Source organism: Puma concolor, chromosome D4 (assembly GCF_028749965.1).
Source record: "Puma concolor isolate L17-30 chromosome D4, mPumCon1.1.hap2, whole genome shotgun sequence".
In the NCBI taxonomy this organism is placed as follows: domain Eukaryota; kingdom Metazoa; phylum Chordata; class Mammalia; order Carnivora; family Felidae; genus Puma; species Puma concolor.
The window spans coordinates 90,441,467-90,466,019 of record NC_141679.1 but is presented as its reverse complement, the minus strand read 5'-3'; the positions used below and the strand labels follow the sequence as shown (position 1 = coordinate 90,466,019).

Below are 24,553 nucleotides of genomic sequence, written 5' to 3'. Positions count from 1 at the left end.
TTTTAAGTAAGCCAGACCCCTGACGTGGGGCTCGAACTCACAACCCAGAGATCAAGAGACACGCTCCAGAGTCCGAGCCCGCCAGGCGCCCCTGCTCACTGCTGTTTGAGTGGCCCTGTCTCTCTGTGCGGTGCTTTCACTGGTCACCTGGCATCGCTGCCCCTCTCCTGTTCTTCCCAAGGTCCCCTATCCCACTGATTTATTGTTTCTTTCTTGTCTTCTCCTCCCTCCCTCCCTTGCCAGGGGCTCGCAGCTCAAGGTCTGCTTTGATCTGTTTGCAGGCACTTTCGTAACCAGCGGTGAGTGGAGGGATGAATGGTCTCCCCTCCTCAGGAGCATCAGTGCCCCTCCTCAGCCTCCCCTGCTGGGCAGGGTGGCTTTAATCTCCCAGTGGAATCATAGGAGCTGTACCTTACAATGGGGCCTGAGCCTCGGCTGGCCTGGCACACAGTGGATTTCACCTAAATTAGTTAATAGCAATATTTTTTTGTTGCCCCAGGCCTGTTTTTTCCCCCACATCTTGGATGCTGAAGGGGGGGGGGGGAACCTGTAATATTGAAAAGTGTAAAACAAGAAAACATTGAAGGTTGAATGAATGCTTGGACAAGAAAGGAAGAGCATTATAGGTGAATTTCCCCCCCCCCATTCTGCAGCCATGCCTTGCCTGGTGCTTTGGAGTTCGGCCACAGGAACCCCAGAACCAGGAGCGGAAGAGTTTGTGAGGAAGGGAGGGGACATACAGTAGATCAGCCAACTTTGTTTCCCTTTATTACAATGTCTGTCATCAGTGACAGAGAGTTGAAGAAACTGAAATCAAACATCATTTGATCATGGCAGCACAAAAAAAACCAAAAAAACAAAAAAAAAAACCCTGCCCCCGTTGGGCAATTTAAGGGAGTACCTTACACTAGACCATCCGAAAAAGTGGCTACGCTTGACCAGATGGCCAGCCCACTAGCAGCAAAGCTAATTGGGTGCCCTCTCTGGGAGCCAGATGCCGGAACAGTGCCGTGGTACCGAGAGCTGTATCTGGAGGGCATTCCCCGGTTCGTCCAGTTCTGCTCCAGAGTAGCTAGCTGACCAGCAGCCACATTTACAAACCTCCTAACCTGGGCCTCCCATCGGGACTCCAGCTTTCTAAGAACCTTAGGCTGGGGCGTGTGGGCAGATGATGCCGGGGGCACCTGGAGCATGTGCCTTTTCCAGAACCAGGATTGCTGGCCGGGGGTGCCTGTTGGGGAGGGCTGGCCTAGGCGTGGGCCTCGCGGCCTCTGGGCTTAAACTTAAACCCAGGGCCCCTCACCGGCTGTGTGACCTAGCCATCTTCCCGGCCTCCGGGAATCTCCTCCTCCTCTTCTGTAAAATGAAAATAAGGAGAGTACCCACCTCCGTTAACTTGCCGTTTGCTGCTCAACTTTATAGGTTGGTCATCCGTGTTAACAATTGTACAAAGAAAAGCAAAGGAAATGCGCAGCCAGACACGGCATGCCAGCCTGGGGTGTGGGCTCTGGGTGGCCAGTGTGACTGGGGAATCCAGCCCCAGGACCGGTGCTCACGCTGCTGAGACGGACGGACCTAGGCTTGTCCCAGAGGCCTCCTGGGACCGCCGATGAGCTTTCTGTGTCCTGGGCGAGGAGCAGCCCGAGCCAGTGGACAGCTCGCCTGGCTTCCCTGCCATGACAGCAACTGATGTGCGGGGCCGAGCTTGCTCGAAACACTGAAACGGGTAGTAGGCGCTGGGGTAAGAATGCTCCAGAAACTCCCTCTTCCGGAAATTTCCTTCGTAATGGCAAATGTGATAGCCCACAGAGGGGCACCTGCATGGGTTGTCCCGCTTGGCAAGGGGGTCTGGGTGGGTAAGAACCAGCCTCCAAGCTCAGGGGCCGTGGGGCCCAGTTTGCTTTGCTGTGTTTTGTAGCCATTAATCTCACCCCCCCCCAGTCACCACCCACCTTCTTGCCAAGTTATCATTACTACTGTTTAAAAGAAAAAAGAAAAAAAGCATTGCTCATTTTAGAAGGCTGTCTGTCAGAAATGCTTAAAATAAAACCAGTCTGCACTTGAAAGAATAAGTACCACTTCTCTTGAAAGTCACTTCGGTGACAGTTTCTCAGCCATGTTGGATCCACGACCTATAGCTGTCCTTTCGAGAAAGCCAGGGCAGGTGTTTCTGGTATGTGGCCGTCAGTGAGTGGGCACTTTTTTTTTTATTTTTATTTTTTTAAGTTCCTTTATTTACTTTGAGAGAGACGGTGAGAGAAGACGCACACAGAAGCAGGGAAGGGGCAGAGAGAGAGGGAAAGAGAATTCCAAGCGAGCCGTGCCCTGTCGGCACAGACCCCGACTTGGGGCTCGAACACACGAACCGTGAGATCACGACCTGAGCCAAAACCGAGAGCCAGACGCTTAACCAGCTGAGCCACCCAGGCACCCCTGGCGAGTGGCATTTTTATTTCTGTATTCTACAAATATGTATTGAGCACCTGCTCCTGCTAGATGCCAGCCAGGTGATGTTCCAGGCCTTGGGGACGTACCATGAACCAGATGGGCATGATCCCTGTCCCCATAGAGCTCATCATCTTGTGGCTTCACCAGCCACCAGGCAGGCCATGAAAGTCCAGCAAGGGAAGAGTGCCCAACCCAAGGGCGGGAGGAGCAGAGAGGGAGGGGAGAGAGGCAGGGCTGCCTTGTGGCTGGACGGGGCGTGCTTCACACGCACAGCCATTTATTTAGAGAAAGTGAGGCTCAGGTAAGCTAGGGGGCCTACACCCTCCACCTTGGGGTGTGGCCTCTCTGGCCTTAGGTGTGGACACAGCAGGACTGATTTCCAGATCGTGTGCAGCTTTGCCTTGCGGGCCTGGAGCAGCCTTTCGAGTTTCTTTCCACCTGATCAGTTCACCCCACTGCTGCTTGTCCCTTACTGTTCTGGTGACAGCTGGAAAACTGAGGCATCTACGCAACGTAGACCCATGTTTACTCTTGCTCACAAAGGTGATCGTTTTATCTGGGGTTTTTTTTGTTTCGTTTTGTTTTTCAACCACAACATTCATAATGACGAGAATCCCTAGTGAGGACCACCCGATAAACCACGAGTGTGAACACAACTGTCAAATTAGGTACAGTCTATTAATTTGCTGATTGATGGCAGGCATTAGCAATTTGTGGTGTCCAATTTCAGAACTACAGGGGAGCTGAAACTAGTCCTTTGTTTTCCAGAAGGGACACTGAGACCCAGAGAGATTAAGTACTCGAATCAAGGTCAGCGGACAGTGCTGGGGCTTCAAGCCAGTGTGCGTTCTGTCTGGTCACCGAATGCCTCTAGTAGACCTGAGGCATTCATGCCCTTGGCCCTGCTGGCAAAGCCTCTACTTGGAGTTTGGGGACAGTGGGGGGGTGTGGCCCTCCGAGATGCCATAAATAGGCCACAACTTTTGTTGGAGAGAAGACCACACTTTGAGCGTCAAGGCTCCTCAGAAAGGTAATAGGAACACTGAGGCCCAAGAGAAAGATCAGAAATTACCAGATTCCTGGTCATAAAATCTCTGTGACTACAAATTATGAGACAGAATGAGAATGACAGAAAGCAGAAAGACCAGTTACCCTGCCAGAGAAAGGGTTCCATTGCAAAAATGAAGTCGAGGTGGCTCAGGTGGTTAAACGTTCAACTCTGGGTTTCGGCTCAGGTCGTGATCTCACGATTCATGGGTTCGAGCCCCCAGGAGGGCTCTGCACTGACAGCACGGAGCCTGCTTGAGAGTCTCCCTCTTGCCCTCTCTCTCGCCCTCTCTCTTTGCCCCTCTCCAGCTCACACTCTCTTGCAAAACAAATGAGTAAACGTTTCAGAAAACGACATGAAGTCGAATGTGGACAGCTGGAGAACCTTTGCGTTCGTGCAGTGTTCCCTGCAGCGACTTGGCTCCATAGCCTCTCCGTGACCTGCCCGGTCTGTGCCTCTCTGCTGGCCTGTGGCCACGCCCCCCTCACAGGTGCTCCCGCCCACCCGCCAGGGTTTTCCATCGCTGGAACTCAACTCCATTGCCTCCAGGCCCGAACACTTGCGTCCTCCCCGCCGCCAACTTCGCTAATTTTCGTACTTCCGATCGTATTCTAGACGTCCTTTCCTCCAAGAGGCGTCCAGAGGCAGACTGGTTTATCCTATCTAGGGAATGCATTGGTTTTGTTTTCTCTGCGCTGGTTCGGAGGGGCATCTAACGCCACTTGTTGTCCTTGGTTCCAGGTGACAGACCACGCCACCACCGCCCTGCTCCACTATCAGCTGCCCCAGATGCCAGACGTCGTGGTCAGATCCTTCATGGTAAGTGGGCTTCAGAGCTGAGCCTCCTATGGAAACCTTGGTGCCCTCCCAGTAAGAACAGGCAGTTCAGAACGCAGCTCACAGTGGGCCAGGGCCCCACAACAGCCAGCATAGAACCGATGCTTCCTTTAAACGGGGAAGGGATTTATGAGAAACCGTTTCCCACTTAATTAACCGGTGTTTTCTATCGTGCTGAACAAATGGTGGTTTCAGATGTGATCTCCCAACACTGTTTCCCCACATTGATTTAGTCAGTAGATATTTATTGAGCTCCTAATCCATGCCAGGCCCTGTGCTTGGCACTGAGCAGGTAGCAGTGACGAAGATACATCTTGCGGTGCCCCCAAGACGTGGAGCTCGGGATGGGGAGTGACCCCAAAAGAGCCAAACGGCCGTTGCGCCGGTGTGTTGGGAGTTGGCTCCTGCCAGCTCCCGTGGAGCGTGCGGAATTTGGCAACCCGGTTATTCGACCGTCGGTAGCTTGCAGTCGAACCCCAAGGTTTACACCACGGAAATCGGCAAACGCCGCAAGTCAGGACTCCCCACCACCCCAGGGCTGAGTCAAACGCGTGCTGCGGCCCACATCTGTCCCGCGCCCCCCGTTTGGCCCGAGCAGGGCCGTCAGCCGGCCGCACCGGATCCTGACGGAACCGGCAGCTGTTCCAGCATCGTGCCGACGCGGCCTCGTGCCCTCACCTCAGCAGGCGCCCATCTTTCACCGCGGCTGAAACTCCCTTTGCCGCTCATGCTCGAAAGGCTGCCAGCTGGAGACCTACTCAGAAGACCTACCTGTTCGCAAGTCCAAATCCGTGTTGACAGCCAGCTGCCGTGGCGCTGCCCGCGTATCCCGTCACGGTTCGCCTCGGGAAGTGAGCTGCCCAGAGAACCTGCCGCTCATTTCTTGGAAGACACAGACCCGACTTCTCGATCGGCGCCCACGGTGCTGGGGAGGGCGGACAAGCAGGCCCGGGCAGTCCGCAGAGCCGTGCGCGTCGTGGTTCCTTCGTGTGTCTGGAGGACAGTTCCGCCGACAGCCTCCAGCAGGCTCCTCGTTTTCGGACGCGTACCGAGCGTCGCCGTCTAACCTAACACGTGTCGTGCCCAGCTTCCCTTTGGCAACTGACTCTGGGACTCGGGGACCATTTGCATTTGATCGGCACTGGAGGATAAAGAGTTCAGCTGAGTGATCCGTCGACCCCCTCACGTTTGTTGCCAGAACCTCAAACACCTGGCCTTTGGAAGGGGGCAGTGTCGGGGGGCCACGGTCTGCCACCACGAAGGCGGCTGCGACGAAGACAGAAGGATCTGTATCAATAAACTCGACCTACCTCTTCAAAGAACACTTTTCTCTTATGGACGTAATTCGGGAGGACATTAAATGATGAGATTCACGTGCCCCTGTCACAGTGAGAACGTGCTTAACTTGCTCGCAAGCCTTTTGCTGCGGGGTGTGGGTTGGGTTGAGTTTTCTTTTTTTTTTTTTTTTGTAGCGAATCTCCTTGAGTTTGGGAATTGAGTTACGGGAGCCTCATCCTTATGTATGATGCCCGAGAGATTTCTGCTCTCTGAACCACTCCGGGGTGTATTTGCCACTTATTATGTTACCCGATGGCACCAGGCTGTCCCCCCGCCCCCCCGCAGGTGCAAAGGGCCACATTGTGACAGTGAGTGATGACCTCTGAAATCAAATTAGAAGGAAGGCACGTTGACCTCAGTGGAGGGTTCGAGCATTGTCATCGACGCGGCGTCTTCCTTCACACGTGTCTGTGCCCACTTCTCGGTAGCGAACGAGAACATCGGTACGCATAGTCGGGAGACACGGGACACAGAAATGAAACGTGGTTACGCGTGGCCCCGAGCCACGGGCTGTGCGCTAGGGCACGGCCACTCCTGTGGGAGGACTTCGTGCCCCTGAGAGCAGGAATTTCTATTTTAAAAACTCCCTCAGTTGGGAGGGGCAGGGGGAGCTCCAGAAGTGACAGCCAGCAGCGTTACGACCTTGTGGATGGCGCGTGCAGCTTTCTGTGAAGTCACAGGCTATCTTTTGGGGCACAGCCAACTTAAGTCCTCTGGCCTCGAGATCATTAGGCTTGACAGGAAGGATGACATTGGAAGCTCCCGGATCCCATTTCTTTTATTTGTCTCTTCACTTCTCTTTTTAGACCTGGTTACGAAGTTACATAAAGCTGTTCCAGGCTCCGTGCCAGCGCTGCGGGAAGTTTCTACAAGATGGCCTGCCCCCCACGTGGAGGGATTTCCGAACCCTCGAAGCCTTCCACGACACCTGCCGCCAGTGACCCCGCCCCAGCCCCGGGCCGGCCTCCAGGCTCTGCCCCGCACCTTCCCAGATGATCCCTGGATCCCTCGGTCAGCCTGATGGCTCGGCCCCGTCCTCACCGCGTAGACTCCAGCACCCCACTCCTCCCCGTGCGTAGAGCAGCACGTCCTACCTTAAGGCTGAGCCACTTGCAGAACAGATTCCTTCTCGTTTTGATGGGACTAATTACCCACTGCAGGTGGTAAACGGAAGGCAGAGAAAACCTTTTAGAACTCAGAGTAAGGAACTCACGCAGCATGCTCGTCCTTGTGTGTTGGCGAATGATCCTCCTGGGCCTGTGCTCTAAGTCATGTTCACGAGCCATTATCGTCTGAATAAGCCCATGTCCGTACATCCTGTCATGCTGGGCGTTTTGTTTTGTAACTTTTTTTTTAATATATATATATATATATATATATATATATATATATAGGCAGTAAACGTTTTGTACCCAGGACAAGGCTTTGTCTCCTGTCTCTTAAAGCACCTTCCACATTCAGTGTAGTGAACATGTGGGCAGATCTGGGCCTTTTGAAGAAAAAAGAACAGTAATGTCTGCATTTAAAACCTTGTTCTTTCTGAGGACACAGTTTCTTGCTTCTTGCTTAGGAGAGAGGACAGTGTTGGCAAATATTCCATTTCAAAGATGTTTTTGCAGTTTGAAAAACAGATTGTTCTTTTTGAGGAAAAAGCGCACAGATGTTTCTTTTTACTAAGCCAGTGGCACATGCATGCCCAAGGGAAAGGAGTCTGCCCGTGTCGGCAGCTAGAACGCGTGTGAGCGGGCGTGACGGGGGTAACTGGTTCGTTGGTCCCAGGTTTTGTCCTAAAAGTTACTGTGAACAGATTCCAGCCCAGTTTGCTGAGGACATTCAGGGCCTTGACCCCAACATCAAAAGCTAGAACCTGTTTGTATGAAGAAATATATAAGACCGGGCGAAGCTCTTGAAGGATGGGGGAGCTTCCTAGAGCTTTTCCGGCCCAGCCTACGCTACAAATGTTCCCTTTGCAACGAAGACGGCAGAGGTGTCTTGAGGTGGCCAAAAGAGCGAGTGGTTCCTGGGTGACTTCTGGTACCGCTTAGGCCCTCCCACCTGCCCCTACCAGGCTTAAAGGAGCTGAGGACAAAGGATCCAGTGATGGAGAAAGGATAAGACAGTGCCGCTTGGGGTGTGGCCCAGCGGCGGCAGCAACTTGGGGACAGATTAGAAACACAGAGCCTCAGGCCCCACCCCGGGGGACTCTGCTGTGGGCCCAAGTCTGAGAGACCCCGTTCAGGAGATGGGCGCCCCGTCTGGGGAGGTGTGCTGGGAGGCAGCGGGGACGTTCCCACACAGCCAGAGATTCCAGACTAAATACCATGGTCGTCACGTTCAAGATGCTGTCACTCATGAGAGGCACCATTATTTCATGAACCACTAGGAAAGAAAAACAGGCTGCCAATTAAACCGTGGCCCAGGCCTTAATGAGAATCCTGTGTGACACATGAGTCGGTCACACCAGCCTTTCATGTCTTCCAAGGGGGTTGGCGATTTCTCCCGCCTGAGTTTTACTGTTTAGCGTGGGACAGACGATCCCTTCGCACGGCCCCTGGTAACAGAACATAACACGCTCCTTTGACTCACGGGTAGCTGCCTTTCTTTGGTCTCGTGAGACGCTTGTCTGTTGCTCTGGGACAAAACACAGAACTGAGGACACAGGGTAGGTGATAACATGTCATCTCACTGCTGCGCGCCTTTTGGGAGACATTTGAACGGCACGTAGACTGACCTCTGAGGGTCTGCAGTGCGCGTTGTCGCGTGCAGTGATGATGGTGTGACCGGCTGTGACCACGCTGGAGCCCGTGGAGGGCCAAGTGCATCATGGCTGCCAGCACCCACCAGCGACTTTGAAAAGTGCATTGGGGGGCGGGGGGGCACTGATGAGATGAACAGTAGATCGCCTTGTGAGAGAGCTGTTTGGATCCTCCGGATTGCCCAGATCGGAGAAGGGTCCTCGCTAGAACCAGGGGCTCTGACTGCTGCCAGCCCCTGTTTTCGGGAGAGCGAGCCAGCCGGCCTTGAGTCCAGAGCCTGGGGCGGGCAAGAGCTTCTGCTTAATGACCCTGTTTTCTCTGTGTCCTACTTAGTGACACCTTCTATTCGTGACGAACGATGCTTGTTTCCCATTTACGGGGAAGGTATAAAGTTTCCATTTTGAACAAGTGTATTTAGGCAGAAAAGTGAGACCATTAGAGGAAAAACATTAAATAAATATTGGCACAGCTGAAGCGTGGCTACAGCAGAAATGGGGGTGGGGGTGCGAGTGGGGAGGCATGCGCAGCCAGGGCCTGAATCCTGGCCACCTGCCCCCAGTGCTGGGGGCCCAGACAGCTCACCCTTCCTTGGTATGACCCCCGCTCCCGCTTCTATGAGATGAAGGCTGACAGTGATGGTGAGAAAGGGGAGCTGGAGGGATGCGTTTGGGGCTTTTTCAGTTTATTTATTTATTTTGAGAGAGAGAGAGACAGAGAGGGAGGGTGATTGGGGGAGATGGAGAGAGAGAATCCCAAGCAGACTCAGTGCTGTCATCGCAGAGCCTGATGTGGGGCTCGATCTCCCAAACCGTGAGGTCACGACCTGAGCTTAAATCAAGAGTCGGACGCTTAACCGACTGAGCCACCCAGGCACCCCAGGGGTGGGGTTTTATAGATGAAACAAGATGGGCCATGAGTTGATAATGAACTATGGTGGGCATTGGATATGTGGGTGATGTTAGCTGTTCTGTTTTTTTATATTTTATGTATTTTTTCTCTATATATTTTACATATATATATATACTTTTCTCTCCGTATACATGATATATATATATATGCTTTTAAAAAAAAATCTTTCCCTGGGGCACCTGGGTGGCGCGGTCGGTTAAGCGTCCGACTTCAGCCAGGTCACGATCTCGCGGTCCGTGAGTTCGAGCCCCGCGTCAGGCTCTGGGCTGATGGCTCAGAGCCTGGAGCCTGTTTCCGATTCTGTGTCTCCCTCTCTCTCTGCCCCTCCCCTGTTCATGCTCTGTCTCTCTCTGTCTCAAAAATAAACGTTCAAAAAAAAATTTTTTTTTTAAATAAAAATTAAAAAAAATCTTTCCCAAATTAAATGTGAGGGGGGGGGGTGGTGAGAAGTACAAGGGCCGGGCCAGTCACCCACCACGGCCTTCCCATCTCTGGCATTTCTGCTCTTCGGTCCTGAGAGGGGAAAGCTGAAAGGAAGTCGTACTGAGGTCTGGCGAGTTGAGCGAAGCTGGAAGGGTGACGAGCTTGTTTGCGCCAAATCCACGAATGCTTGGCGGCTTGAGAGACGGACACGAGGGAGACTGGCTTTGTCGTCGGCCATTAAAATCCAGACAATGTATTGACCCCAAGTCGGCACAGGTAGGGACTGGGGGTACGTCGGGACCAGTTGCAGGGTGGCCGGGAGGCCTGCTGCCCCAGGAGCGAGGGCATCAGGTTCCGGAATCCTCCTTTGATGCCTCTTGCGGATAGGAGCGTGGCCATCAGTGAGTGTGCTGCCCAGATGCTACTTAGGCTGTCCAAGGTGACCTCTAAGCCAGACCTACCAGGTACAGTAAGTGACTTAGTCGTGACCCCCACAGCTCGGCGTCTGCTCTGGGCCAGGTGCCTCACCCCAAGTGGGCGCGTGCTGTTTCCCCTCGTCTCACAGACGGAACCAGGTGAGGGTCTCACGCAGCAGTCTACCCAGGGGCTGGGTGTCAGACCTCGTCACCACGCGCGGTGGCTGCTTCGTGGCAAAGCCGCCTCCTGAGAGGCAAAGGGGCCGGTTCCCGCTCTGCCGCGGTGTGGGACCTGAGTTCTCTGGGCCCGAACTTAGAAATCTCGGTCCTGCGCGTGCCCCTGTGCCGTGAAAATCCGTGAGGCAGGTACCTGTGCCGTCTGCCGGCCGGGTGACCGCTCGTCAGCGGGGCGGTCGTTAGGACCTGACAGAACGGAATGAGGAAATCTGGGCAGGGTTGTCCAGATTTTTTTTTTCCTGAACTAAATTGGGAACTGGCCTTTTGGTATCGAGTGATATTTTTCTACTTCACACCATCGACGGAAAGCCGTAGGCACGAAATGGTGATCTTTCAGTGTTAACGTGCAAACTCTCCATCGCGTTAAGACTGTCAGGAGTGCGGGCCTGATGCTAAATCGAGAGCCTCGTAAGGTCACCCTCGTGGGGAGGAGAAGGGACATCAGCCTCACCGCCAGGATCTCACAAGATCTGGAACCTTGGCCAACTTGACGGGAGGCATCGTCAGGCCATCGGGTGTGCAGGAGGGAGGACAAGGTAGAACGATTCACCTTGCTTGTCTGCGCCTCCCGGCCTCTGCATCTCTGCCCAGGATGATCTCGGTGAACTTTAATTGTCCTGCATCTGACAGGAAAGGGTGGGCCGATTCCGTTGCACCTGCTCGGAGCTCATTCAGGCCTGCCCGACGCGCGCATCGAAGACGAGCCGGCGCAGGGGTGCTGTGGGCGAGCCTGCCTGCCGTCAAGCCCTTGCGGTCTGTCTGCACCTGCTCGGGGGAATAATCAGGCTTCACTTTCTAGGACAGGCGGGTTTCTTTCTCCCGTCTCTGCCATCGTTCCCCCCCCCCCCCCCGCTCCCATCCCCTCCCCGGCTCCTTCAGTTAGCGGAAAGGAACCTCAAAAATCACTTTCAAGTTGAATTTTAAATTGCAGGTTGGCCGCTCCCTGTCATTAGTGCTGGAAGAGACCAACCTTAGAGTTCACGAGCACATCCAGGTAAAGCGCCATCTCGGCAGCTTTAAGATGATTAGTTACTCGAGGACAGCTCCAGCCTGTCTCTGTGCCAATTGAGTTTGAAATTTCCACTGGAGATTGGCCGTCCTCTGGGACCATATGAGCTGTGGTTTGGTGCTGGCTGAACTGGCGGGTGCTGCCGGCAGCCGGCTTCAGTGGCACCGTGCTTGTCCAAGCCTGATAGAGACAAAAGAGTGACGTGTCCCTCGGGGCGGGTGGGGGGACAAGGGGGCAGTGAGAGAAGAGGGCTCAGGGAGAGAGGCAGGAGGACAGAGGCCGGGAGCCTGGGAGCCGGCCGGGGACACCAGCGAACCTCGTCAGCCCCCACGCCGTGGGATGGACTGTTACTTAACTGCACTGTCCCAGTTCCCTGATTCCTACCTCTGTTGTCTCCCATCAGCGTGCTTTCTTAATTACTAGAGGGACGCATGTGTTCCTTTTATGGAAAATTAAGAGAATGTGGACGAGCAAAGAAAAGAATAGCCATAATGCCCACCCACCAGAGATAATTAACAGAGCATTTTGCTGTATCTCTTTCCAGACCCTCATATGGGTGTGTTTGTGCGCATCCCATTTTTTTTGCCAAAAATAGGATCCTGCCGTATTCCGTTTTGAAACCTGCTTTCTTTTTTTCCCGTTGAGCAAAGGCTAAGTTGCTCTAGTGCAGAGGCCCCAAAATACAGTGGCTTAAAGAACGTAGACCCTTCTCGGGGGCGCCTGGGTGGCTCAGTCGGTTGGGCGTCCGACTTCGGCTCAGGTCATGATCTCGCGGTTCGTGGGTTCGAGCCCCGCGTCGGGCTCTGTGCTGACAGCTCGGAGCCTGTTTCAGATTCTGTGTCTCCCTCTCTCCCTGCCCCTCCCCCACTCACGCTCTGTCTCCCTCTGTCTCAAAAATAAAAATAAACATTAAAAACAAAAAATTTTAAAAAAATGGGGACACTGCTCTTGCCCTGAACGCCCAAGGGGGGGCGGTTCCGATTAAAGGACTGTTCCGCTGGGTGCAGCCACTCGGCGATCCTGTTCCTCCTACCCTATCGCCCTACCGCCTGGCCTAGGACGCGGTCTGCATGGTGGCAGCTGGGCCACCGGCCCCTTCCAAGTTCACTACAAGGGAAGGATACGTGGGAACACGTACCCGATGTCGTAAGACCCAGACCCAGCACTGGCACGTGTCATTTCCGCTTGAACTTCATTAGTAAGAACTCAGTCACATGGCAGACCCAGCTGCAAGGGCCCCTGGGAAATGTGGTCTCTAACTGGGCGGCCGTGGGTCCAGCAGAAACTCTCTCTGAAGGGAAGCAAGCCTGTTCTGGTGGATGGTCAGCAGCCTGTCCCGAACCTCTTCCTGCCTCGGGAGTGACACTGCCCTCGGGGTCCCGTTTGTTTTATTTGCTTTGTCCTGAGTTTTGGGTTGCGATGGCCTTCCAGTGTCCGATGGCCACAGCTTAGACCATGAGTCTCCTGCTGGCCTCCTGTAGCTTTTTATTTTACAGTAATTGTACGTTCAGGGGAAGTTGCAAAGATCTGTACGGGAGGGCCCGTGTGCCCTTCGCCAGCCGCCCCCCACCCCTCCCCGGTGTTCACATCTACAGTAGCTGACGTTGGTGCAGTGCCCAGAGTTCATCCAGACGTCACCAGCTCCACACACGCTGTGCGTGTCTGTGTGTAGCCCTCTGCCCTGGTGCCGCTTTGTGGAACCACTGCCACGGTCCAGACCCCCTCGTCCTACCCCTTTCTAGCCATGCACGCCTCCTCTCCCCATCCCTGTCCCCAGGCAGCCACCGATCCGTTCCCCATCTCCGTGACCGTCTTTGTCACCTGGCGTCACACGCCTGGAATCACGCACCGCGTCTCCTCCTGAGGTTGCCTTTTGTCGCTCAGCCTCGTCTCCTTGTGGCTCACCCAGGTCATTGTGCATATCAGCCAACCACTCTTCTTCATCGCTAAGGAATATGCCGTGCCGTGTGTCACCACACCACACCACCCCCGTTTATCCACGCGGGGACGTTGGGAGCCTCCGGCTTGCAGCTCTTCGGGGTAAAGCTGCCGGGAGCATTGTGCGCATGTGTCTGCGTGGAAGTGGACGCCCGTGAGGACGATCGCTGGGCCGCCCCGTAAGTCCGTTTTCAGCTCTAAAGGAACTGCCAAACCATCTTCCAGAGTGGCTGTGCCACTTGACTTCCCCGCCAGCAGTCTGAGGGATCCGGCTTCTCCACATCACCACCGGCGTCTGGCGTCGGTGCCACTTCCTGTTTTAGCCACTGGACAGGTGTGAGGCACCAGCTCAGTGTGCTTTTTATTTGCAAACCTCCCCCCTGGCCCCCCACCCCCAAATAGCTAACGCTGCTGAGGAGCCGGTCGTGGGCCTGTTTATTTACCATGTGTGTATCAGCCCAGGTGAAAGGTCTGTGCATGTGTTTTGCCCATTTTCCACTTGGATGATCTTTTACTGTTGAGCGTTGGGAGTTCCTCTTACATTCTAGGTGCGGATCCTGTGTCGGTCATGTGACGTGCACGTATTTTCTCCCGGGCTGTAGCTTGCCTTTCATCCTCTTAAGGGGATATTTCACAGAGCACACATACTCACTTCTTATGAGGTCCCGTTTGTCCGTTTTTTCCACTTACGCATCATGCCTTTGGTGTCAAGTCTAACCTGTTTAGGTTTTAGGGGACCAGCATTCTGCCGTTCGGAACGTTGTTGCCGCCTCTGTGTCCCACCCCACTCCTCCTCTTCTTTCTCCTCCTTCTCCCTCTCACTCTCCCTCCGTCTTGACTTACAGCCCCGTGTAGATCTCCGATCTTGATCTTGGCAGTGATCTTGATCTCCGATCTTGGCAGCGACCTTAGCTGCCTTTTGTTTCAGCCTGTGCACTTGATGGGCCGTCAGAGCGTCCAAGGCCTGGAGACCCGTCCTCACTCACCCGGCAGGTGAGCGACGGCGAGGACCACAGCCAAGCGGCCCTCAGCCTACGCTTTTCCACTTCCCCGACACTTCTTGGGACACCACTTGGCCTACCGTGTCAGGGTGAAATAGATCCCGCTGGGGCACAGGTTATGAAAGCGTTGGCAGTGACAGCCCAGTAGCAGTGCTCGGGGAAGCGTCTCTGTCAGGAGCAGTCTGACACCAGGGGAGCTCCGGCCCTCCCTGTCCCGGAAGACAGGCGGTTCGTGCCTGTGGTCGGATGCGTGGCAGTGTGCCGAGTCCTGACGCTTAAGCAAGCGTGTGTGAGGCGACTGGAGGGAATCCGGGAGGGCTTCCTGGGGGAGATTCCCCACACACAGCTCCCAGCCTCTTGGACCGCCAGGCCACCCAGAGAGCCCACACTGACGGCTGTGCCTTGGGAGGGGAAAGGAGGGCATAGGGTCTGTTGGATGTGGAAGCCGTTTAAACCAGCTGACTTTCCCCCTTCCCCTCCTGCCCTCAGCGCCTGCTCCAGGACCCCAGGGAGGGGTGGAGCACCAGCCCACGGACTGCAGTGGGCCCGCGCTCAAGACAGGGGCTGTCCTCACCCGTCACCTGGGCCTCATGCTTCCTGTCACCTTCCTCTGGGAGGATACCATCCTGAAACATGGAAGGGGCGGGGGGCCCGGGGCCTGGAGTGGAAAGAGCCTCCAGAACAGGATCCTTTCCCTCCTGGGAGCGCCAGCGAGTTCCCCGCCCCCGGCCTCTGGATTGTTCTTCTCAGCCCAGACATTCTTCCTTCCGAAAGCCACACGGCACTCGCACATGCTCGCGTGCTTTCTTCCCGATCGCTAAGCCGATGCCCGTCCAAACCATCTCCTGCCCCAGAGCACCCGACAGACCACATCTCCCGGCCCCCCTGCGTCTAAGCAGGGCTGCGGGGTGTGCACCCCAGTTTTGTGTCCCTTTCAGAGGTGGCCAAAAGAAGGCCTGCGTTTGCCCTGCTCTCTCTGCCTTTTCTGAGGCAGCATCGGAAGTGACACGCGGCAACGGAACAAGACGGAAAGATCCCGGACCCCCGGGTCCGGACCCACAGAAGAGCTGGCTGCCCGGGTGAGCCTCCCCACCAGGAGCCCCCGCGGTGGGTTTTGTGTGAGCGAAGTAAACGTTCAAACCTTTTATTCTGGCAAATCACCGAGATTTAGGTTTGTTTTTTTCTCAAATAACTGCCGGAGTCGTTTACCCCACACATCATGTAAATACCCTGGAAACGGGCCACAGATAGGAAGTGTTCGATAGGTGGCAAAGATTACCGTGTCTACGGCTACCGTATTTGTTAGCTTGAGTCCAAATCATCTTCCGCTTCGATTTGAAGGGGACCACGGAAAATGTCACCCGGGCTTGCTCCCTTCAGCCTCCAGGGAGAGTCACCCTACGGGGCAGGCGTCCCCCGACCGCTCGCTGTGGGAGTGATCCCCATCCCTTCCCGCCCCCTTCCTCGTTTCTTCCGAGCAGCCCTCGCGTTGGACGCCATCAGCCGCGCCCTCTTGACACCCACGAGAGTGTCGGCTCCCGGAAGGCAGGGACTGCGTCTGTCCGGGGCACTGGTCTGTCCCCTCGCACAGCGCAGGCACTCAGTAACCTTTGCCAGATGTTGACGAGAGAAAGAAAGCCGGGCTCGGGTTTCTGCTCTGCCCCTAGACAGGCGACCGTGGGCCAGTTACGTGGTCCACATGAGCCTGGATTCATCTGGGAATCGGGCCAGTAGTTTGGCCGTGCAGGCGCGCGAGTCCTGCGAAGGACCACACCAGGTATTTATTGTGCGCCTACTGCATACTGGTGCTTGTCGCCAGGATACGGTTCGCACGTCGAATGGGAGAGGGCCAGACGGCGCAGGCAGCCTTGTCAGTGACTCCAGTGCAGGCACAAGCGTGGATGCTGGGGGCGTAGTCGTCCGTGGGGGGCCTGTTCTGTCTCCTGCCTCTCTGACCCCCTCCCGTCTCTCGTTCCCACAAAGATGAGATTCCAAGAAGAATCCAGAGATTTGATGGCAATGCCGTGGGGTGGCCTGCCCTCTGCAGACACTGAGGAACGGCCTCAGCGGTACGTCGGGACCTTCTCATAATCTTCAGCACGAGAGATGTAAAACCCCGTCTCAGGAGTGGAAGTGTTCTGAAGAGAATGTCAGGCTCACAGGACACCGCCCCATTTCCCAGTCCCATCTGCGTTTCTGCGAATATGCCGCACCTCCCTGCCTTGATTAGGACGGGGCCCCTCTTTTGCCGTGGCCTTTTGATATTTGACTTTGCACTCGATGCCCCTAAAGCTAATAGGCGCTGGCCTTTCATTTCCAAAGGGTAGTTGGTCAAATTAATGATCGCCAAAAGGCCATAGTTAATTTGCTGTCCTTCCTGTTTCTTTCCATTAGTTTGCAAACCGGCAAAGTTCAGGAAAACGTGGGAGCATAAAAGAGTAGGGAGCTAATGAGGAAGCCGGCGGGTAGTTCTAGACTTTTCCAAAGACTTGGGGGCCATAGCCAAGGGATGGTCGTGAGATTAGCGAGAGGAACCAGCTCCCCGCGCGGCCGAGTCCTGGCCGTGGGCCCGCAGAGCCCCGGACAGCCTTTGAGTGGGTGCGTGTGTGACGCCGTGTAACTTGTCGTCAGCCCTCCGTGAGGGATCCCAGGCCACGCCCTCTGCCTCGGCTCCAAGGCACCTTGCTCGTTCCGCAGGGGGAAGGGCTGAGGGCTCCGGGGAACGAGAGCACCCCTGCCTCCTTTCTCAGAATATAAATACCGATGATCTGAACCTAGCTTGTAGTCCAGAGCAAAGGGCTTTCACTAGCATTTCCAGCTAAGCTGCAAAACACATCGAACCGCTCCTCGAGGCAGAGAGGCCGGGGGTTCTGCAGCCTGATGCCTCGGTGCCCCAAGGCCGCCAGGCACGTGTCAGCCATGCCATCCCGCCACGAGCCGTGTCTGTGAACGGCACCCGCCCCGCGGGAGCACATGATGACAAGAATCCAGACACCTTGGTGGCGTCACCCTTCTTGGGATAAAATGAACATCACCTTGCCCCTGGAGAACGACCCCTCACCCCCTCCTCAGTCCACGTGCTTCAGTTAGAGCCCTGGCCATTCTTAGCCCCAGGCCCGCCCCTCCACACACAGACACACCCTTGTCAGCGCTGAACACCATGCCAGTGAGCAAAGAACCATTTAAAGGGCCCCGATCCATCTTCTAGATCAGGCGACGAAGGACGAACTCGGAACCGAACGGCAGTAAGCTGGTGGCTGGCAAAAAGAGGCACCGTGTTAAGTGCCTCTAAGGTATTGCAAAGGATCATCCGTTCCCAGCCTGGGCTCGATCTTTGCCCGGAGGCCAGTTTTTCCATTGGAGATTCCTTTGCCATCTGGAGAAGCCGGGAATGAGAAAACGGTTTGATTTTCAAACCCGGCAAGTTACGGCTCTTTTGCATTTTCCTTTCAATTAAAAACGGAAAAGTTTCCTTTTTAACCCATCGTGCTTCTTGCGTCTTGCCGTGGACAGCTGGAAGAAACGAAGCACCGGGCCTCGACGTCTCCTTCAGGGGGACACGCGCGTCCTGGGGCAGATGCCCTGGTTTCTGCTTTATCACACTCCACTGCTGCACACTGACCAGCGCCACGTTCACGACAGGCTCCCCTACCCCCTCCTCCCGGGAACCTTTCCCTCACTCCCCTTTAAGCCCTCTCCAGAGGCTCCCTTGGGCCTTGGTTTCCCCCCCCCCCCCCCTTGGGCCTCTCCACCACATGGAGCTGGGCCCCGAGCATCAACGTCCGAAGAAAACCGTGTGGACACTGTATCGTCTTTTCTACGCTAGCCTGGGAAATTATATAGCATCACTTCGGTCAGCCTGTCACTAAAGGTGGCCCAGATTCAAGGGAGGGGACCCAGACCCCGCTCTGATTCAGAGGGGTGTCAAAAATGTGTGAGCTTGTCTGAAAGCCCAGACAGGGCCCCCCCTCCCCCCCGCCCGCGGTCTCTTTTCCTCTTCAGTGCCGTGGGATACTTAACTGCCATCTTGGACCATGAAGCGGTCTTGGGAATGCAGGCCCTTAGATCAGGAAGGGGGCTTGGGAATGGAGTCCACACGTGCAGAACAAGGTAGAACAGACTCGATGCCTGATGGGCTCCACGCCGGCCCTGTCTGCCCACCTCCGGGCTCAGCGAACGAGAAGAGTAAACTGTGTTGCTGAAGCTGCTGTTACCTTGTCTCTGTCGCTTACGGCCTAACCCTGTCCTAACTAACACGCCCCTGTCCCTGGCTTTCTTGGCCCTTAACACACCGGACATGCTCTGTTTACTCCTGCGAGTATTGGATCAATCTGTCTGTTACCCCCAGTAGGTTTTAAGCACATAGTAGGTGCTGTTCCGAACCTAAGCTTTTTTGATGGCTTGCTTCATGGTTAGCTGAGGGTTAAGGGGATTAACGGAAAACCTTTCCACGGGCTGTGGAGCCCAGGGTCCAGACTGAGGACCTTGCCGAGCGGTACACACAGTGTGACTAAAATACCGGGGCTCTGAGGGCGAGCCGGATTGGTGATTACTTAGATGCGGTCAGGGTACGTTTTTGTTTGCTGTCTGGATAAAGGTTAGCGTTTTTACACTTTGTAGCATGAATAGCATCATGACTTAAATGTCACGATTTACATGACTAATTCCATGTACTTTTAACATTCTGTCATGTTCCATTTTGCCCCTTCCAGGGCGGTTCACGCGCCCCTATCGTCAGCCTCCCCCTCCCCTGAGTGCACTCAGGTCAGTGTCTTGTGTTGACTGGAGACATCGTTTCCATTTGAATGTTCTGACTCAGGACATGCCAGAGCCCTCTGCCTTCCCAACAGCCACACTTCCATTCTTCCTTCTAATAGCGCTCCCCCTATGAGCCTGGGAGAAAGACTTCCCGTCCCAGCTCCTTTGCAAATTGGAGTGACCGTTGACATGTGACTCTAGTTACGTATAACTGCTAGGAGGGGTTCCTAAGGGGATGGCGAGAGGTGGGAGGGCGTTTCGGCCCCGTCCTCCTTCCTCCCGGCTGAAGCGTGGACATGATGGCTGGCACTCAGGCAGCCGTCATGGACCACGAGGTAGAAGCCACGTGCTGGGGATGGCAGAACAGCAAGACAGAGGGAGTCTGGCTCTCTGGCAACTTTGGCATTCCCTCCCCGGTCGTCCTTTATGTGGGCAACAGCTAGGCCACCTCGTCTAAGCCGTCATTGTTCTGGCCCCCGTGTCACGGCTGAATTTGACCCGAATTGATCCAAGGATGGCCGGCGGAAGCTGGCTTTTTTACACAGTCCTCAGTCTGAGCTGGTTTTCCTGTGTCTTTCTCACCTTCCCCAGGAGCTAATTGAGAGTTCCAGTTAACTGCCGTTTTTTGTTCCTGGACGTGGTGTTAGTCACAGGCGCACGGAAGGCCCAGCCCGTGCTGAGAGCTCTCCTCCTCCTGTGTCGTGTTGGCTGCTGGCCCCAAGATCATTAGCACCCCGATTCCATCAGCGTCTCCCGAGACCCGCACGATTTTGGTGTCTGCTTGGTGTTTCACACCCGCTGAAGGTTACTGAATCCATCTTTAGTCAGGAAAAGCGATTTAATGAGCGCGTTTCTGCCTCATGACGAGAAAGGAGCTGTGCGCATGTGCGCCCAGCTGCAGTCAGCCCGGTGGCTGCCCCTGGCCTCTGTGCCGATTTAATTTCTTGGCTGGCGTTGGGCAAATAGAGCAGGCCGGCTTTCTCTGTGCTCCTCCCAGGCTCCCCCCCCGCCCGGCCCCTCATGCATTTTTCATCTCAGCTCCCCACTCCCTCTGCCCTGCGAACAGTATCGATCGGCTGATTAAGCCATCAAGTCACAGCAAACAGCTCAACTCCAGGGCCTTGCTCCTTCCTTCCCTGCGCGGTGTGCCTCTCGTGCACGGTACAACGCATCGGGCAGATGTTTCCACGGACCTCAGCATCCCCCGCCCCTGTGGTGTGGCGGTAATCAGCAAATGAACTTACCAGAAACCGGGCCCTCGACACCTGTCACCGAAATGGAATACTTGGAGGCTGTATTTTGAAATCAAGCATCTGCAGACCCCCTCTGATGACTGAGGACCTATTTAAAACGAAATAGGTGGCTCAGTCGGTTAAGCATCCAACTCTTGGTTTCGGTTCAGGTCATGATCTCACGGTTTATGAGTTCAAGCCCTGCGTTGGGCTCTGAGCTGACAGCGCAGAGCCTGCTTGGGATTCTCTTTCTCCCTCTGTCTCTCTGCCCCTTCCCCCCTTCCCCAGTCACGTTCTCTCTCTCTCTCTCTCTCTCTCTCTCTCTCAAAATAAACTTAAAAAAAAAATTTTACAACTAAATTCAGTATTAGTTGTCATCGCTGTGTAACAAATTGCCCCAAAGCTTAGTGGCTTAAGGAACAAACCTTGAATACATCACAGCTTCTGCAGGTCAGGGATTCAGGAGTGTCTTTGCTGCATTGCTCTGCCTCAGAGTCTCTGGAAGTTTCCATCAGAATGGCAGGGACAGTCCCCAGAAGGCCTGACTGGGGCTGGGGAATACGATTCCTCGCTCGCCCACACGGCTATCAGCAGGAGGTCCCCCTTCCTCGCCAGTGGGCGCCTCCGCTATGCTTCTGGAGTGTCCTGCTGGCGTGGCCTCCCTCCCCACCCCCCGGCGAGGGGTCCGGGAGAGCAAGCAGGACCCCACAGCGGGTGCTGCAAACCTGGCATAACCTAGTGTCCCTGCCTGACACCTGCCAGCCTCCTCAGTCACCTCCTCCTTCAAACACTGCGCTCTTCTTGGCGTCTGCCCAACCCTCCCGGGTTCCTCCAGGGCGCAGCTGTCTCCCAGCCTGGCTCTCCTTCCCCACCTTGAGCTGCGGGTGAATCCTGCCCTCTCCCTTCCCCAGCTCACGTGGGAGAGGGCGTCTCCCCTCTCAGAGCACCCTGCCTACCCGTGCAGTGCCCTGCAGCGTGGTCCTGTGCTCCCCGTGTGCGGAAAGGCGGGGACCGTCGCCCGTGCGTCCGCAGCCCCTCTTCCGGGTCTGGCCTCTAGTGGGTGCGTCCTGCCCGAATGAGGGAGCCCTGAGTTCACCTCTTGCTCAGGCCTCAGGGGCCACCCTGTAAAACCTACCAGTGTGTTCCTTCGCTCCTGGGTGGCTGGGAGCAGGAGAGGGAAACTGGTGCCGGGTGTGGGGGGATTCGCACCCCAGGACGAGGGGCTTGTCCCCAGCTCCCTGGCGGGGCCCCGTGTCACCGCCTGGATCCAGGACGGAACAGGGGGCCACCTCTGCTGCCGGAGGGGTTGGTCTCGGTGGTTTCTGTGGCTCCACACCCCGAGGATGGCACAGCACGGCTGCCCGCTTCCCGGAGGCCCTTCTGCAAGTCCGCGCTAAGGAAGGGAGCGCCTTTTCTGGAAGCAGAGGCAGAGAGAGGGCCGCCCCTGCACTCACGCACCCTCACTGTGTTTCCCCCGGGCAGCCCAGCATATTCTGGGCTGCGCACCTTCTCCTGAAAGGGAAACCCAGAGACGGAAAAGCCTCACCGTTGATCTGTCCCCCCCCCACCCACCCACACACACACCGATGGTTCCCCCACGATTGCATCTGTCTGCAGCTCACCCTCCCCCAAGTGCGGCCCGAGCCATCCCTGCCCTCCAGCTCCCAGAGGAGCCACTGATGGTTCTCTGACGGTCGCCAAGCAAGATCTTTTCACGGCCAATTTCAAGGGGTTAATGGGAGGATGGAGTGGAACTTATTTACAACACCGACTCCTCTTAGAATAGCTCTCACCAGGCATTTCGCGGCAAAGTTCTTCGATTTCCCACCCATGTCCTTTCCCACCATTACTAAATACCAAGAGATATTCTGGTCCGTGTTCCCACTCTCCCCAGCCCTGATTCATGCAGCTGTATGTGCTGGGGAGTAGGAGACGTCATCACCCTGCCACCCGTGAACTTGGATGGGCGGTGACACCGACAAGGGCGTCAGGAAAGAAGCTGGCATTTCAGCTCAGAACAACTTGCCTCTCCAAACATCACCAGTGCCCCAACTTAAACCCTCGGAAGCCACCCATGTGACCGATGACGTCACCTCCCATTTAAACCTCTTCCTTCTCTGATCCTCTTTTCCTAACCTCAATTTATGTGCATTTCTAACTGCCAATGTGGGTCCGGGGCTGAGTCTCCGCCTTTTTGAGGACAGATGCCTTAAGCATCCCCATCCCAGACGGGACGTTTTACCTGGGCTTTGGCCACCTCTGCTCGTTCGGGCCTCTGGCTTTTCGTTTCCACCCAATTTCGAATCCATCTACTTGTCTTCCAACCTGACTTCCGAGTTGAGCTAGGCTTAGCAATAGTAATAGCAGCGTGGAAACCAGAAGTCGCGTTGTAACCGGATATCACGTGGTCACAGGACATCACGTGGTCGCGGGACGTCCCGTGGTCACAGGATGTAGGGTGGTAACAGGACGTCCGTGGTCACAGGACGTAGGGTGGTAACAGGATGTCATGTGGCAAGCTCACCGAGGGCTTGCCACCCACGTGCCCACGGCAGCAGGTTGTGTTCTTAGGAAGCAGGTGCTGAGATGGGCGACAAGGCGTTATTATCCATCAATACCCGCGGACAGGGGAGGGCGGAAGCAGGATTGGGCAGAGCGAGTGGCGGACCCGGGGACTCGGGCCCCACGAGGCCTCTGCCAGCCCCGCGGGTCAGCTCAGGACACTCCCTGTCTGCATTGGTCCACAGTGGTCGGACCCGTCCGCCCCACCTCGTTCGGTCTCCGGATGCCAGTTACCCTCAAAGAACACGGACTGGGCGAGGCAGGTCCCTGCGGCCCACGAGCCTTTCGTCTCTGCGATCCGGCCCTGCCCCCACGGCAGGGCCCTGAGCTGCTCTTGCAGAGAAGACAGCAGGCTCAGAGAGCTTAAGTCACCGCCCAGATGCTGTCACACGTCTCCCTGGCTGCAAGGTGCAAGTTCATAGCTACCGCCACGCTGCCTCTCCAGCTGAAGAGTGGGATTTTAAAGATGGAGTTGAGGTGACTGGCCCTCCTGTACCCTAAGGCGCGGGCACCGTGCTCTGTCTGATCTCCTGGCTGCCCCCTTACCCTTCTGAGTCTCCCTTTCCGCAAAGCCGGTGAGGCCAGCCGGTAGTACGACTCTCCTCCCCGTGTCACATCTCCGTTCTACCTTGAAGGCTGGGATGCCTGGCTCCTCCCTGCTGGCCCACGGGGACAGATGCCACGTGGGTCTTTGGCTTGTCTTGCTGCCGGACCTTGGGAAAGAGAGAAGGACACAGCTGTTGAGGCCCATCATGGTACCAAGACCAAGTTGGGTTTGCGGAGACCGTCGAGAAACACAGCCCCACAGGAAGCCAAAACCACGAGACACGATCCTGAGATGAGCCCCCGGGGCTCATGCGGTGTGGGCACTGCATTTACAGGTCGTTTCCTGCCCCTTCCAGATAAGCCGCCGCTCTTACGGGTTCCGAGTAGTTGAGGTGAGGGGCGGAGGCCGTGCCAAGGAGGGAGAGGGGGAGGTCACGTAAAACCTTGCCAACGTGACTCCCTGGCCTCCGTGAGCTTAGCAAGCGGGGAAGAAATGGGTGCCGTGTGGGTCGCCTGGGAGCCCGAGTTCCCCCACCTTGCTCGGCCTAGAAGGACCCTGACCCTCCCCTCCTCTCCTCTTCCCCACCAACCACCAGCTGCCAACCAAGGCAGGGCATGTGCCTGGCTCAGCCCGTCGGAGGCCGCCTCTGGGTTCTAGGGAAATGGAGCAAAGGTTCAGGGACAGAGGCACATGCAGCCACTCCGGGGGGCCAGCAGCCGCAGCCTCCCAGCTCTTCCTCGAGGCCCACTGTGCTTCCAGCCGCCCCGCCAGCCTTGGCTTCTGCCATTCGTTCCTTCTCCTAACAGTTCTGGGAGCGTCAGACGTCTCTCAAATTCTACCCTTGCCCGTAGAAGGTGCCAGAGTCCGTTGCGACCCGTTGCGACCAGGAGCGCTATCTGAAAGCAAGAGAGGTCTAACACTCGCCAGCACCCCCTGGGAAGACACCGGACACATACACCTGCAATTGTTTATACAAATCAGCTGCTCGAGGTAGTAAGTTCCCCGTCGGGAGAGGCAACCAAGCACAGGCCGGCGGCCTCCTCGACAGAAGGGATACCTAGATTTTGTGTAGATTCAACGAACATGCCAGAGAA

At 55.8% G+C, this 24,553-nt stretch overlaps 1 protein-coding gene and 1 long non-coding RNA gene across 7 annotated transcripts in view; both read left to right on the top strand.

Annotated features, from left to right (window-relative positions):
• The window catches only part of MED27 (mediator complex subunit 27), a 239,800-nt gene that overhangs the window by 192,807 nt on the left and 22,440 nt on the right, over positions 1 to 24,553 (top strand). For 2 of the 6 annotated variants that reach the window (XM_086684350.1, XM_086684345.1), the window contains 2 exons: positions 4,238 to 4,315; positions 6,478 to 8,901. In XM_086684350.1, the coding sequence (XP_086540476.1) occupies positions 4,238 to 4,315; positions 6,478 to 6,612 (213 nt within the window). In that variant the 3' untranslated portion in view covers positions 6,613 to 8,901. The other 4 variants (XM_086684348.1, XM_086684344.1, XM_086684347.1 and 1 more) reach the window with 3 other exon arrangements.
• On the top strand, positions 9,684 to 17,844 carry LOC147575114 (uncharacterized). The gene is made up of 2 exons (XR_015243149.1): positions 9,684 to 11,406; positions 12,067 to 17,844. It is a non-coding gene; the product is annotated as an uncharacterized LOC147575114 (long non-coding RNA).